At 43.0% G+C, this 17033-nt stretch overlaps 2 protein-coding genes across 2 annotated transcripts; both read left to right on the top strand.

Moving 5' to 3' along the window:
• The first annotated feature begins 6439 nt into the window (after positions 1-6439).
• foxq1b (forkhead box Q1b) lies at positions 6440-7648 on the top strand. Its single transcript, XM_079575255.1, has one exon. The coding sequence runs from the start codon at positions 6521-6523 to the stop codon at positions 7367-7369; it is 849 nt and encodes a 282-aa protein (XP_079431381.1). The 5' UTR covers positions 6440-6520; the 3' UTR covers positions 7370-7648.
• Positions 7649-11463: 3815 nt separating this feature from the next.
• Positions 11464-15152, top strand: foxf2b (forkhead box F2b). The gene is made up of 2 exons (XM_079574565.1): positions 11464-12586; positions 14591-15152. Exons 1-2 carry the CDS (start codon positions 11647-11649, stop codon positions 14761-14763), a joined length of 1113 nt encoding a protein of 370 aa, XP_079430691.1. The 5' UTR covers positions 11464-11646; the 3' UTR covers positions 14764-15152.
• Positions 15153-17033: the final 1881 nt, after the last annotated feature.

Here is a 17033-nt window from a genome sequence, read left to right as displayed (position 1 = left end):
CTTGTACAGTGTGAAGTAGAAGGTTTTATGGTGCTCTTTAGTGCTGTGCTTTGTATACTGGATCAATGCTGGAGCAGGGGCACATTACACCCGCACCAGCTGGAGGAGATTAGACCTTACGTTTTTCCAATCACATTTCCGATTCTTAATCATATTCATTTGTAAATTATCAGCAGATCAATATCTAATAGCGGCTTCCACAAACAGTAACATCTGTCCTTGAGCAAAGGCAGCGCTTTTTTAATGAGCCCCACACTTTGCAGACAGAGTGGACGGGACTTTTGGGTATGTTAATTCAGGAACAATGTTAGTTATATTTTGGTGACAGACCATGTCAGTCGACTCATCACGTTTGTACACAATAGTCTGAAGAGTCCTTTGCCTTGTTCGTATGATCCTTTTCTAAAAGATTTGCAATATTGCCACAAAACATGCTTCGTAAAGAAACAACTTTTTGTACACACGTAAAGAGAACTATTTGCTTTGCTTTATCTGCGATGTCAACCTCAGAACTTGTCATGACAACAGCTTATTACTTAGAGGTGCGTTATAGTGGAAACATTATATATTATAGCTCTCAAATCACAAGGCTTCTAATTAAAATAAAGAAATGAATGTGGGATCATAAAAGGACAAAAACAAGTTTAAATAATGATTAGTCGCCATGGCAAAGTGGCTTAATTCTGTGCGCCGTGTGCTCACTTTTGGCACCGTGCAAAATGAAATGTAATAAATGTCATATGGTTGAATATATGCTGTCTATTAAGTCCATAAAATGTAATCCTGGGAACAGGTTTTTGAAAACTGTTATTTGATGTAATGCATACCTGTGAGAAAATGGGGGTCTAAATATAGCCCACACACTAATGTTATCAATCAGCATAGTGTTTGTTGGGCTTGTCTTCGAGGTGGCTCCATGGCAACGGCTCAAACTTAGCACGATGTTTGCCCTGAAGTCCCCCGGGCGAGATGTTCCACCTCTCAATCAAAGGGGTAGGAGTGGTAGCTGGGGTTCAGACGGTGCAAAAATAGCTCCTGTGCGGAGCCTTGTGGTGTAGGTTGGGAGGCGGGCGGGCAAGGCATCTCGTGCAAACCACTATGCGTGAGTAGAGTGTTTGGATCCTATTTCAAGTTTAGACAGAAAGGGGCTGAACGGCTGCCAGGTAAACAGTGCAGTGCAGGTACTGATTTGGCCGTATGTTTATGCTTACACAGAAACAGCCTACAGCGGTGCTCAATGGAGGTGGGTGCTATCAGCCGCCGAGATAAAGCGAGGTGTCTACGGCTCGGATCAATCATTGCTTCTTTTTCTCCCATCCACACACTCCCGCGTCACGTGCGAACGGGGCTCTCGCGTGTCACGGTACAGGCCGATAGAGTTGTTAAAAACATGTTACACCAGGTTATAGTCAGTATGGGTAAAACAGATGGAGAAACATTACCGTAATAGTCTTTCTGCTAGCCCCAAGCCTGCATAACTGCAATAAGTCACATCAAGATGTCACGCACACTAAAAGGGAACGGTGGATCGGATGGGAACCACTGGATTATAAGAGGGTCGTCTTATAATCAGAAGGTTGACGGTTCCCGCAGGTGTGTATTTGGGTGCATGCACCATTATGCATTAGGATTACTAATACAAACTTTCTGAGTTTCTCTATAAGCCAACATGCCATTTCTCCATTTGAAGGAACCTTCGGAGTTCAGTCACTGAGCTTTAACTACTCATGCCCTGCACTAGCACTAAATAGGGCTTGACAGATGTTGTGATTGTGGAAGTGGAAGAGAGTCCCTGTCCAAGATGACTTTAGCCGTGGGATCCGGCAATCGTATAATCGTAACAAATATTACTAAATAAAAACAGTATATATAATTTTATATCAAATTGTACTGTTTATGTTTACTTAAACATGATATAGGCTAAAACTTCTAACCAGCTTACACTATTAATAGAGAGTGAATCTACTCAATTGTGCTCAAATGATCCTGTTGGTGCCATGATGTGAGAAAGTATAAAAGAATTTACAGAGACGTCCTTATCAGTATAAAACATACCAATTAATTAATGCCATGAGATAGAGGGGGACCCAGAGTGACATCACATGCGATCTGGGCTTGGCAGTGCCAGGTTTCTTTCACCAGTGTTTCACCTACACTTCACCTCTTCACTTAATAACTTTAATTATACCTCTGCTGGCGTCGTTTATGTATGTGTGTCTATTTTTTTCTCTTGTTGGTCTGGCACTGAGTGAGCACCTCAGGTAAGAATGCAGCACAACCCAAAATAGCAATGTGTTGCAGCCAACTGACTGCAGGATATGCAGCTTTTTTTTCTTTTTTTTTTAAATCAGATATCACTTATTAACGCAGACACGCAGGAGGGAGATTCACTCAAAGCACAACATTATTTACCCTCGTTACGTGTTCTCCAAATGACATTAAGCAAGGCCAATATATGTATCATTAAACTATCAACAGGAATCTATTAGATCAAAACTGAAGCAAATGTCTAAACTATTGTGGCAAGATCAGTATGTAGTGCTTCAACTTAATAGAAACAACGCATTGTTCAAAGTTCACAGGGCCAAAATAATTATAATATTTCCACTCCCCAGTATATTGCTTCCATCAATAAATTCACCGCTTTCTTTCACAAACTACTGCAAACAAAAATAAATAAATGGCATGCCAAGATAGTTCTCAAACTTGTAAAAAATAGTGTGTGGGAATTTGTGTGTGTTGTCGTTGCTCGACGTTCAGGTGCGCCCATGATTACACCTGGGTTGCTTCCCCCTCACCATTTATCTTCCACAACACAAAGGTATGATACAAAAGGAGACACAACAAAGCAAAACTACAAACATTTAGTGGGCCGCATTGTCAGGTAATTACGGTAATCACTGCTCAAGAATAAACTAGATGGAATGCATTCAACATCTATCTATTTCGCTGCTCCGCGGTGGCAGACGGGGAGACACCCACTCAGACTACCATCTCCAAAACACTGACAAAAACGAGTGGAATCACCGTGGACCTGTCTGTCTTTGTTGCTTGACACTTCGCAGCGCCTACCTGTGCTACCCACTGAAGCGTGTCTACTATCGGCCCCCGTCATAGCTTCAATCTGCAGCGGGGAATCTTGGGAATGCGAGCAACGCAGCGCCTCTTGTTGCCGCTCCTCTTGGCTCGCGCACACACACGCAGCCTGCACTTCTTTTGTTTACACAGAGCTATGTGGGCCCGGACACCCTTCACTCACTGAAAAGAAAGGCAAAACACAGATAGAGATACAGGTAAGGAGTCAGCAGCAGACAGGGTTAGCGTGTGAAGCACAGACCACTGCGGAGGTGTGGCTATTTTTGGGAACAGTTGAAGATTCACCCACATTTGCATGACTCAAATTCCACTCGTGTCAGCGCTTAAAAGAGATCTCCACCGGGCTTAGAGAGAACACTTTAAATCTTTACAGGTATGCTGAACAAACAGGGCGCCGATTAGGGAAGGTGCGCAATAATAGGTTATACAAGCTGGCCTTGCAAACTCACCGACCTCACAATTAAAAACATGACAACCATCTTTCACTGAAGCAGAAGCTCGAAAATATGTTGTTAACCTTCTCAGATAACGCAAGGCTCTTGTATCACCTGTAATATAAATGTCTTGGTGGTGAAAATATGCTTGACTAAATTGATCTCTGTGGGAAATTGACTTTTTGTTGATTTCGAATTGAGCTAAAGCTGAGCAGGTGTTGCTGCCTTTCACAGTGGCACAGGTGCGTGGTACCTGCTTTGGCAGAGGAGCTGAAATCAAATACAGGCCTTTCGGAAAAATACAGAGAACAGAACACCCAGCGCCAGCCAAGTGGTAAGAATCCGCATTGTGTCGTGTAAAAGTGCCATGGTGGTGTGATAATGATAGCACACGCTGCTGTTCTGCTCGGCTCTATAGTTTTGGGATCGCAGCAGTTGGTCTTCTGAGTTTTGAACAAAAACATTTGGCTTTCCACTTCCCCGTCTGCTTCGTCAAGGCTCGCCGAGAGCACAGGAGAGGTTTGCAGGGTCGCCTTTTGATTAATGACATTTTGATGACCTCGCCATGTCACTATTGTTCAGTAGATGTAGATTTTTTGCTGCAAACTAGATAAGCAAACATGCTACTGTTGTCATGCTGTCAAGTTAAAGGGAAGGTAGATATCACACTTACGGAACAACAAAAATAAAGGAAATCTGACCAACACCAACAACTCATACACTACATATGCACAGGCGGTGGGTTAAGTGTCTTGCCCGAAGACACAATGACTGCCTGCACCTGTAGGAGCAGATTTGAGCCATCAACCTCTCAGTTATTGGACGACCCGCTTAGTTTGTGTTACCCAGTGGTTTAGCAATGAAATAAAGCTTAAGGTGATGTGGGCTTTCATATCAGAACCTACACAAAACAAACAAAAACAACTTTCGGTATTGCTTTAGATTAAGGTGTGCTCAATAAGCATTAATAAGCATTAGTAATCATTTTAGGGTTAGGGTAAGGGTTAGGTTAAGGGTTGGCCTATGTTAACAGATAAAAGTATTACAAGCACATTATTAATGCTTATTAATACCTTATTAATACTTAACAAGCCCATCTTAATATAAAGCGTTACCTAGCTTTCTTTTTCCCCAGTTTAATATAAGTCAACAATACAAATGAGTCAAATCAATATTTGATTTGAAACAAAACCTACAATACCAACAATGTATTGTATTAAATGTTTATACTTATTACTGAGTAGGACATATAAAGTTATATGGGAGATTTTTTCCCCTCTTGCATTTGCCAAAATCAGAATTGGAGCCATTCAGAAAAAAGAAGTTTGACAAGGCCCAAAATGTTGATGGCACGGCAAATTAGTCAGAGCAGTTCCAACGTTCGTCTGGTCTCAAGAAAGCGGTCAGTGGAGAACTTTCAATGTTATAAACAGAGTTCATGATTTGGCTCCTCATTTTGTCCTATTATTAGCCGGAAATTGCACCACTTCACTTCTGAACCCGCAAACACATCCATGCTGTTTAGTTTGTCCCACGACCAAGCAGTTTTAGTTTGCTTTTGCCCTCACAGCGTCTTCTGTGCTCATACATCACTCAAGTTGACAGGCTCCACGACAATGAGATAATTATAATTCAAAGTCGCAGACGCATTCTCCAGATTTGTTCTAATGACTCATCTTTGTACATGTAACAGGCGTAAACACATAATTAACCCATTTAGTCTTGAAACCCTGACACTTTCTCACAGAGGCGTGCTAAAACGTTCTGGTACAAGTCTGGTCTTTAATCAATGTAAGGTGATAATTGGGTGATGGCATTTTTTGAGTATCACAACTCGTACCTGATGCCAAGCAGAATCATCGCTGTCACGGACACACTTTTATGTGCTTGTGTACAGTCTAAGTTGGGGAAGCGGACAGGCCGTGGATTTGGATTAGGCAACGACGGAAAAACAACACGCATTTCAAGAAAGAAAGCATTTCAAGAGGTCTCATTCCGTCTGTACGACTGAAAATCATGCTTGTGCGAAGAATACTTTTGGACATAGAATTGGTATTTCAATCTGCACTTTTAAACAAATTGAACACCATTGGATACCAAACAAACATGACAGAAAATACAAATAAAGAAATGACTTACAAGTACAGGTCACATCATACTTCTTTGTTTAAAATGATGTGACAACTGAAGTAAGTATAAGCTTTGTCCCCACATTATTATTTTCGGGGTCATTATGATTCCTCTGTGAACTTAATGTTTTCATTACATGCTGATAAGGTGTTCTGAGAGCATGTGTGTGCAGGTGCAAGGGCGATCTCCCTTTTGAACTCCCAGCGACCTCTGAGGGAATCTCTGGTTTAGCCTGCCAGCTTTCGTGACATTTACTTGTGCTGTGTGGACAGCATCCAAAGACTATTATTTGATGTCTTTACTTCCTCATTTCACATGTCACAATCTGTTTTCAAGAATGTGGCTTTTATAATAATGTAGTTGATCAAAGAGTGGAATCGTACTCCACATATATATATTAGGCTATATATTCCCCTAAATAAACCATTGTCAAAAGAAGAAATAACAGCCTGTTCAAAATAATAAAGCATTTGTCTAATCTAACTTGTTTATTGTGGTATTGATGCAGAGATGTAACTATGCCTTGGAAGTGCTTTCATGTCTAATAAAAGCCTGCGAGAAGAATAGAGACAAACACTAGCTCATACCTGCCCTCTCTCGCCTCTCCCAGTAATGTTTTTTTCTGCTTCTGAAGTTGCGTGTCACGGTAGCTCCAATTGTAAACATATAGACTACTATCACTCAATGGATTCATACCCAAGCCCCGCCTTTAGGAGTGGGCTGACCCTCGTGAGGCGTTATATTATGGTGAAGCGCGTGTCTCGGGAGACAGACGCACACTGACGCTAGCGCTGCGCACATTCAGCTGGGACACCTGCTCATTCACTAAGGGAGACCTCATCCCAGTATCTTTGAGAGAAATGAAGCTTGAAGTTTTCTCCGCACACCACTTTGCGCAAAAGCCAACGGAGATGTGTCTGGATTCGGAAGGGGGAGTGCCGTCTCCCCTGTCCAGTGATGAACTGGGGTCAGACGGGGACTGCGTTGCCAACAGCCCAGCACCTGTCATCTGTCAAGGTGGAGATAGCGGCAAGGGCAAGCCTTACACACGGAGACCAAAGCCACCGTACTCGTACATTGCCCTGATCGCCATGGCCATCAGAGACTCGGCCAGTGGCCGCCTGACTCTGGCTGAAATCAACGACTTTCTGATGAAGAAGTTCCCCTTCTTCCGCGGCAGCTACACGGGCTGGAGAAACTCCGTGCGCCACAACCTGTCCCTCAATGACTGCTTTCTCAAAGTGCTCCGAGACCCATCCAGACCCTGGGGAAAGGACAACTATTGGATGCTCAACCCACACAGCGAGTACACCTTTGCGGACGGTGTGTTCAGACGCAGGAGAAAGCGCATCGCCAAGAGAGCAAACAAAGAGCAGGAAACCCCTGACATAAGTGGTGAGGACACGCAGCGCATCCCTCTCCCTTGCGCGCAACAGGAGGACAGAGTCAAGTTCTCGAGCTCATTCGCTATTGACAGCATCCTCAGCAAACCGTTTACACGCAGGGAGGAGACAGAAGCTGGTCATTACGGCGCAAGGCTCTATTGGTCCCCAGTAGCCCCCAACCTCCTGCCATGCGCTCTGAACTTTAACTACATGTCAGAACTCTGTGTGGATCCGGGACTTACACACATCCATCATCACACAGCAGCAGGTCCAAGGATGCCCAGCAAGACGCGGGGCTTCCATATAGACTCTTTGCTCTCGTGACTGTAAATGCTGATCAAAAAAGCACTGGGCGTTTCGTGTCTTATACTGTAAATGAGTCCACGGTTCACTGTTCATTTCTGTAGTTTTATTATTTTATCATCTATTTATATTTGCTTGTTTTGTATGACCTGCTGTGTGTAAAAAAATATATATATAAAAAATATACATAGACTGAGCCGCGACAAGAGCACGTGGCTAAACGCACTCAAAGCATGAACAATGTCTGTTTCTTCTTGAGATTTCATGTTTCATGCATGCATGGTATTTTTTATAAATAAAACGTGACATTGGCAAATAAGTGTTTTCATTGTGCCCAAAGCAAAGCAGAATGGAGGAGAGTGGATGACTCCTGTTAGACACAGAGGAAAGAGCGGCAGAATGCGCTGAGATAAGATTCATCTAAGATGAGCCATAATTCGCCGACTCAGAAACGCTAATGTGAAGTCCTTGGCCAACGAAATCATATAGCCTATATATTTTTCACACATGCACTTTAGACGTTTTAGACTATTCTATTAGGCTATTACGTGTATCATAATCATAATAATCATAATAATGTTTTTATTAAAACATAATCATAACAATACTGAACAGTTGACAGACTGATTTTTGTAAAAAAAAAGAGGTTGACACCTACAGGCCTGATGACAGTATTAAGCTGCGACTTCATCTGGTAGCCTACAGGATACAAAATGTGGTAAGAAATGTGATGAAATTTGAAATCCTTTTGGATTTATCACATTCTATTTTGTATTGCAGTGGTTCTGGGGTCAGGGCCCGTATGGCTCCACAAAACTTCACAGGGATCCCAAAGCTTCTGAAAGCAGGTCTAAACTCGGTGGAAACAAATAAAATGAAATTTAAATGTGTTTTTTAAATTAATTATTATTCTATAACTGCATGTCTATGTCTTTAGTTTTCCTGAAATAGTTGTCGGGTTTTTTTCCAGCTGGAAAAGGGTGTCACACAGAGAAAAAGGTTGATGAAAATGAACCCGCTGCAGATGTCTCACATTTAAACATGACTATGACCAGTGCTGGACCACTTGAACAAGTGTTGATAGACCGGCGATGTAGTGAAGATGCTGCAGACCCGAGACAGGTGACAGGTGAGAGGACTGTTTTTCCAGGGACAATGCTGCAACCTGCAGGTGAAAACCCGGAACAGCACACCTGTACGAAGGTCACATGGCCTTTAAGCGCACTGATCAGGACACGCCCCCCACAGGGTGTGTTTTCATATCAGCTCCATGTAATGCGCAACTTCCCCGGTCTCTCTCTCCTCCAGTCACTACACTCTGAGACCGTTCCCCACCGTCCCAACACAGCATTTAGTCCCCCAGAAAACAAGCAGAGGCTACATGATTAAAAGTCACGATGAATAGGGAAAGACGAAAATCCCCGAGCAACTCCCCAACCATTGAATCATGAGGAACATTGTATATTATTTTAGTTTATCATGTTGTTACAATATAAATATGATGTGCAGTCCAAATGTTCCCACATACAGTAAATGTAATAATAAAACAGGGCCTAATAATAATAAGGTGAAGGCGTTATGACTATTCTCAATATGCATATTAACATTAAATTAAACTATTTAAACTCAGTCTTGGCGTAATTATTAACAGGAGGATTGAAGATGGCAGATACAAGGCTAATATGATTTACTACAGTCAGAAATCATGGTCCGCAAAAACCAGCATGGTCTGAAATGAAAGCAAATACAGGCCTGGTGTGCGCAGCCACCTACAGGCCTCTCGCTGCGTCTGCGACAGGCAGTACCACCGTGAACACAACCTCTCACCTCCACACAACGGTCCGAGCAGCGAATGTAATAATGTCTGGGGAATGTTCTAAATTCTAAATGTAGCCTAGACCGAGTGCGTAAAAAGCGTAGATTGTTCAAAGCGCTCCCTCACAGAACAAAGGCGCGGGTGTGCGCCAAACTCGAAACCTCGGCATCCTGATCTCTGCGGGGGGCGAAGCGTTTTGATGTTGCAGGAAATTTGTTGGGCCTGCACAGTGGACTGCCCAGCGTGTAGAACTGGGGAAATGATTTGATCCGCACGTCCTTTGTTGTGCGTAATGCGCAGGGTATTGTTTAGGCAACCCTCTGCTCTGAGTGGTCTTTACAACGGAGTATGGATTTAAAACCAAAACATATTAAGAGCTATGCACTGCATTTTCAATCATGATTATCACTTTTTTTTTTTACTTTTTTTTTTATTATTTACTATTGTATTAATTTGTCGTCAATAACAAAGCACTTTATTCCTCAAACATTAATTAATGCGGACCCTCAAATGCAGACAATCGAAACCAAGATAATTTGCGTAATTATTAAATAATCCCATCCTTATTTTATGTGATTTATTTATTTATTTTTTTCCATTATAGACTATATTTGGCCGTTTGATATGCTATTACTTTCTAATGCGAAATAGCAAAAAGATTAAAATAAAGTAAAATAGGCCGACTACAATGGGGCGCGTTTGGAAAAGGAAACGTGTCACCGCTCCATAAAATAGCCTTTGTTTTTGTAAACAAAAGGTTAAATGTTCCACACCAAAATAAATTGGACAGAGGAAAAAATACATGAAAAGAAAGTGGTAGGCCTATTTAACTCAACATTTAATTTAGTCTATGTCTGATTTCGAATAGTTTAGTTTGACTTTATGTTTACAATTCTGTTTAATGCACGTGGTTTGGAACTCGACTGTTTATCTGATTAAAATAGGCAACACAAATGTAATATTGTAATGCATCTAAAGTGCCTTGGTCACAAAAGGTGACCTGAGATCCTCCAGAAGTCCCTTGGTCATCGCCCTCTCAGGATGTTGATATTACCTTTATGGGATCTTGAACTCCATCATGTCGGACAAATGTGTGTGTGATGTCTCCATAGGGGGAGGAAACTGTCGACGCCCGCTCGCCTAATTTCGCTTTTCTCTCTCTAATGAACGCTGGGGCCCATGGGACGCCTCGTGGCCCGGGGCAGTAAGCTGACACTGGCTCGCTGTGTGTGGTATCCAGGGCCGGGCTTGATGGAAAAAGCCTGCTTCCACTCATGTCAAAGTCATTTACTCAGTGCAATGAGCGCTCACCCCCCTTTTACGCACGCACGGTAAAGACCACCGGAGTCCACCGTGAGCAGCAGCACCTCGCCATCTCTCTCTCCAAAACAAAAGACCTCCATTCCCAGGACAGTTTGTTTGTGTTACTCTAGGGGAGGAAATCGGGAGACAAAATTCTATACTATGAGCGTTATTATGTTCGGGTCCATGCTTTTAGGACCGCGCTCCATTTGAAGTTCAAGTCCTTTCTGTTCAGTGTTTGACTTAATGTACCGTTGCCTAACGTGTGACTGAGGAGCTCATTTGTTAGCTCTCTCCTGGCGTGTGGCACTGTTGATTTGGATGTCTGGGGGAGCTGTGATCGATGGCCTAATTGCGTGTAGTCCGAACTTGGAGCGGAGGAAGGGGTGAAGGAGGGGGTGGGATGTTGAAGGAGAAGAGAGACCAGGGGGTTTCAGAGCTGATGGGAAGTTACGGGTATAGCGAAATCATTTTGATTTTAAGAAATTAGGAACGAAAATCAACTTATTAATGCTCGGCAATTTCAAACAAAAACATAATTATAATGATAAAACCCAAGGATGCCTAACGCCTTTCAGGGAAAAAAAAAACATTATTATAATATTTTCTGGAAATAAGTAGCCAAAATTAATAATGCTTTTTGCTCATTGTAAATGGTGCAGTACAGCCAAGTTATGCCAAACTGAACGAATAGGGTTTATGAGTTCCTCTGTCTCTGATAACGGAAAAGTGCCGTGATTGCTGATGGGGGGTGATTTATGAAAATGTGCAAGTTGTGTCGTATTAAAAAAAAACCTGAGCACCACTGCTCTCAGTCCAGAAGTTATTTTCTGGTGCAGCAATGACATCTGGGAGTACAGCTGAACCCGGGAGTCTCCAGTGGATAACCCACTCCCCCTTTGCTCCCTTCCTCTTCCTCTGTGTCAGTGCGTAGCCGCTGTGCGTCAATACAGAGCTGTGCGTAACGGAGGAGTCGTGCGTAACTGGAGACACATTTCACTCCATTTTGCGCTGGGACTGGGAGGACCACTGGCGGTGCATCACTCTCTGTGCAGACTGGTCTGACCAAGAAGGACACCAAACTCTGGATGCACATCTATTCAAATCATTTCTTACCATCCAAAAGTCTGTCCTCACTCTCCTTTTCTTGTGCATTACGCCATAGTGCGTGAGCGCTGTCATGACCACAGAGACCCCTCAGCAGCAGCTGGATCCTCCTCTTAGATCGAGCCCGTCCACAGGAGTGTTGCACCCCGCCATGCTGAGCCCACAAGCCGCTTCGGAGAGTCCCTCCGCCGTCAAGGGGAAAAAGTCGAATTCAGGGCTGCGACGGCCGGAGAAGCCTCCTTATTCGTATATTGCGCTCATCGTCATGGCCATCCAGAGCTCCCCGAGCAAGCGGTTAACACTCAGTGAGATCTATCAGTTCCTACAGGCTCGGTTCCCCTTCTTCCGTGGTTCGTATCAAGGCTGGAAAAACTCGGTGCGCCACAACTTATCTCTTAACGAGTGCTTTATCAAACTGCCCAAAGGCCTCGGCCGCCCAGGTAAGGGCCATTACTGGACTATCGACCCAGGCAGTGAATTTATGTTTGAGGAGGGCTCGTTTCGGCGCAGACCGCGGGGTTTCAGGAGGAAGTGCCAGGCTCTCAAGCCCATGTACCGCATGATGAATGGCATAGGCTTTGGAACATCCATTCTGCCTCAGAGTTTTGACTTCCAGCCGCCGTCTAGCCTCTGCACCAGTAACAGTTATGGCTTGGACATGATGAACAGCACCATGAGCGGGGGATACGATCACCACGTGCCCCACATGTCACCGAGCCCCGGCTCCACGTACATGGCCAGCTGTCCAGTGCCGTCAAGCGGTGACTACGGCGCAGACAGCAGCAGCAGTCCGGTACCATCCTCCCCAGCCATGGCCAGCGCGCTGGATGGGCACTCACCATACGCAAGCTCCTCTGCGCACTGGGCATCATCCAGCGGCTCTCCATACATCAAGCAGCAGCCTCTGGCCTCCAGCAGCCCCGCATCCACAACACTGCACTCAGGCATGTCCCCGTATTCTCTGGAGCAGAGTTACCTGCATCAGAACCGCGACAGCCACGGGGACATCTCAGGTAACAGCCACGCACCGAGAAGAGCAAACCGTGTTGGATAAAGGATTTGGGGTTTATTTGTATAACGGGATTGAGGAAAATGGTGAAAGAAAAAAATGTAATACACACACACACACACACACACACGCACGCACACACGCACACACACGCGCACACACAAACAAAAACATGTTTTTTGAAGCAGCCATGGATTTTACAAAGTTAAAAATGTCGTTCACTGACGGTCACAATTTATTTTATTTTATTTTATTTTAATGAAGCTTTCAATAAAACTGTAGCCTACATACATTTGACATTCAATTTGACATCTAATAATTTGGGCTATAGGAGCAATGAAATAATATCCCGCTTGTATTACACTGAAAAGTATAAATACTATTGTTTGTGTATAGGCTATTAAAGTAGGCTATACAATATCTCATTGAACATATAGGTAATTAAATGCCTTGGATGTATCAGCCTTAACCTTTAACCTCTAAGCGTCTGTAAAGCAGATAGAAGACGAAAGGCAATTATTTAAATGTGTAAATTATTCATTATTATTCCTGGCCATCTCCGTGACACCCACTCTACACCTCCTGTTATTGTTAAAGGTAACTTCTAATGTTTTTAATGGATTGTTGTATTAACTGACATTGGATGAACCGTGGATTCCCCTCGGGATCAATAAAGTGTTCATCTATCTATAATATAGGCTAAATGTTTTAAATATTGTGTGTGAAGTAAAAGGGGGGGAAACTACTACACAATTCAACAGGGGTCCGTGACTTTACGCACACTTTCATCAGCCTCAAAATATAACCAAACATCGTCAGGGAGCGCGCAGATTGTAATGCGGTTTATATACAAAGCGATCACAAACCTTTTCAACCCATATTCTCAGATATAAACTCCAATGTTCTTAATTAACTGACATAAGCCTACAGAGGGGGTTCATTTAGACGCAGCCTCCCGCTAAAACACCCATTTACTCAAAGACAACAATGCGAGGATTTAGTGAAGTCGGGGGATTTCATCGGGGCGAGTAAAGCATGCTGGATCCCTGCAAAGGTCCCGGGGGTTAACTAAACAAAGCCTGTGCAGGTCGGACCACACCGGCGCGAGCCCTAACCGCTGTGTATCCATCAGAGAGCGCGCCTTGTTAAACCTAACGCAGCGTTCACTATATGCGTGTGTGTGTAGATAGTTGAGGCCCTTCACAGTTCACAGCCCTGTCAGACAGTCTGTGTCGTGTGTGGCTCCTGTGTCCTGTGTGAGAAAAACGGGGAAAGCACAGGATAAAGGCCGTCTTCTTCGTGAAAACACATCTGGAGCCCTTATGATCCGTATCACACGATTTCTTTGGTTGTTTCCACGTTCTTCGGTCTGAAATCAGTTTGATCAGTTCATCAAGAGATAGGCCACAATGTAAAAGATTGGAGTTCCGTGGGCACAATGGTTGGTAAAATGGTGTCCTTATTAAACGATATTTTTCATGAAGGAAAAAAAATTGATATCAATAGCAATAGTGGCATAAGTTTTACTCACACACACCTGCATTAAAGTTAAATCGCAAAGTTGTGCATTCTCACAATAAATATTACGTTCAGGTGGATCCATTTAACAACACAGCTTATACAAATATAACCATAGAGGTCCGGTAAGTAGGCGAACATCTGTGCGTAAAATACCCTTCAGCGGGTCGAACACGTAGTCTATAAGTCAGAGATGTCAAAAGCCTACATTAAAATAACAATAATTTCAAATTTGCTACAAATGCACCGTGTACAATTCTCTGAAAGTAAACTGAAGAGCAGTGAACAGTGAGCATTACATTTGCAGAATGACTTCTTTTTTTAATCATAGGGCCAATAAAGGCCTATAAATGAGAAATACAAATGGCTACTGATATTAAGTGTCGAACTAAAATTGTAGTTTATTTAACTCAACAAAACAAAATGAAAGAACCATTTGTGACATTGCCTTGTACATGCCTAATGTAGTTGTGTAACCTTTGTTTTGCAGTGGGCATCCCTCGTTACCAGAGCCATTCCTCCGTGTGCGACAGGAAGGACTTTGTCTTAAACTTTAACGGCATCTCGTCCTTTCATCCTTCAGCATCTAGCTCATACTACCACCACCATCACCACCACCATCCCCAGAGCGTGTGCCAGGACGTCAAGCCGTGCGTCATGTGAGCGCGCGCTGTGTTGGACTTAAAGACAAATATACGGGACGCAATGTGACTGTGACCCCGAAGGACACCCTCCCGGCATTAAGCTGACGTTAATGTTTATGAAGGATAACCGAACGTGCCTTTGCGCCAGAACACCTCTTTAACGAAACTATGCACCCAAGAAAATGAATAAATGAAGAACCCTTCGAGGCCTTTCAGAACCACTTCGCCTTTCCAACGAGCCTTAAAGACACCTTTACTGTGTTTGCTTTTTATAACAAATTATATTCTGTATATTGTTGTCTATTCCTGCAGTGTAACACACGCGACGCTTTAACGTGGAATGCATCAAACCTTGCACTTACTGTATAACCATATGGCAACGTTTGCCCTGTAAAACGTTTCAATAAAGCCAGCATTATATTTTAGGTCGTGTTTTACGTTTGTTTAGGCCTGAGAGTCTTGTATTCGACATTAGGCCTAATGGTAGACCTTCTAGCCAATTAGGGAAAAGGTCTGCATTAGCTGTAATGATGGAGTTATAAGAAGCTGGTGACGGAAAATGTAATGAGTGGACCATTGCAATATATTCATTGAGTTATTGCAAGCAGTGGTTGAACTGGTCCTAATATGTTTGTTCAGGCTCATAATCATCCAGGCATTATCCGTTGCAGTATAGAGATTTTGAAATATTGTCGACTGGACTGGGTTGAAGTTTCTTCTCGCACTTGGAGTGAAAAAAGACTGGTTGTGTGTTGAACCAGTTGACAATATTTGAACATATCTACTATCTATTTCTAACATAGGCCTACACTTAAAAATTAAACATGAAAATAAAAAAACATAATTCCATTTATTATTGTAATTTATTGTCATAACATTCTTGGCCTGAGAAAGAAAAACACTCAATCAAATAATCCTATCTCATGCTTTTTATCCATAGTAAATCACTAAAATAGTAGTCACTGCAGATGAAGAAAAAGTGATTCAAGCTCAGTATGACGATCAACTTGTTATCATCCTATAACCAACATAACTCAATGCATCAGGAATTGCTTACAAAGAATGTTTCAAAGGTAAAACAAAAAATCTCAACATTCATTGTGATATATTTTATAGCAGGAAAGTGTGTTTAATTCCAGTCATGAAAGAATGAAATGTGTTACCAAAGGCCAAAAGTATTGAAACTCTCAATGTGTGCTGCCGCAACTGCGTCGGACTGAGTTTGGTTGATTTACGCTCAAGACAACAGGTTTCAGAGTTGGGAATGGAGTGTCCTTGTTTATTGCCTACGAACTTAAATTATTTGCCACTATAAATAATGTAGGCATGATTCTCTGTCTATTACTGCAGAGACCACATATGAAGCAGCGGCTTGTTATCATCAGTGCAGTAGTTACACACATGTAGCAGGTGAATATTCACTTTTTAACATGGTGAGAAAAGAAAATCCAATTCATCCCCAAATAATGGGCAAAATGATTAGCCTATAACATTTTGGACAATTGCATGAGTTCATTATATTTGCACAACTTCCTATCCGAGCCCCATTACCTTTGCCATTATGTTAGTGCGGTCCAGACGCGCCTATGAGGACACCAAAGATTACATCACTGGGGACAGCCTGTAAACAGAGACAAGCGTCAGGACAAGAAGACAGCGGTGACACCAGGGAGACTGGACGGTCCACGTCACACACACACACACACACACGCACACTGCAGACTGTGGGCCACTCCAGTTGTTTGGGTCTACGTTTCATCTGGTCTAAACCATGGCTTTCCAGTAAAGCACAGCATCCCTCAACATTCAAACACATGAGAATACAAAGACACAAGCCCTCTATGACATACCTCGTTAAGCCCCCTCCCAATTCCCCAAAAGTTAACATCATGAAATAGCTCCTTTAAACAATTTTACGGGCCAGTGACAGAACAAAAAAGCCAGTCAGAACCAAAATGAAACCCCTTTGTACTTCATATTCGTAAACAGCGGTAACCCTAACTTGTGTTTAATATCATTTTGAAGAAATCATCCTGGTCTCACTGAAGTGGCCTCCCACCAAAGCTTTGATCACTTCTGCGTTCAGACAAAAAATTGCATATGGGAGCCACATTTGATACTCAGAGGGGAGAGGGGAAAGACCACACGTCAAGGAGAAAAATGTCTTTGGACAAAACTCAAAGGTCCACGTCCTGATTGCATCCATCCAAAATGAGGCGCGTGAAGCCACTCCGCCTGTCCTTCAGAGGCTCAGCCCATTGGGTTTGGAGGAATGAAAAGCAGGGCAGG

This window comes from Gobius niger (genome assembly GCF_951799975.1).
Source record: "Gobius niger genome assembly, chromosome: 17".
NCBI classification, from domain to species: Eukaryota; Metazoa; Chordata; class Actinopteri; order Gobiiformes; family Gobiidae; genus Gobius; species Gobius niger.
This window is presented reverse-complemented; position numbering and strand designations above follow the sequence as displayed.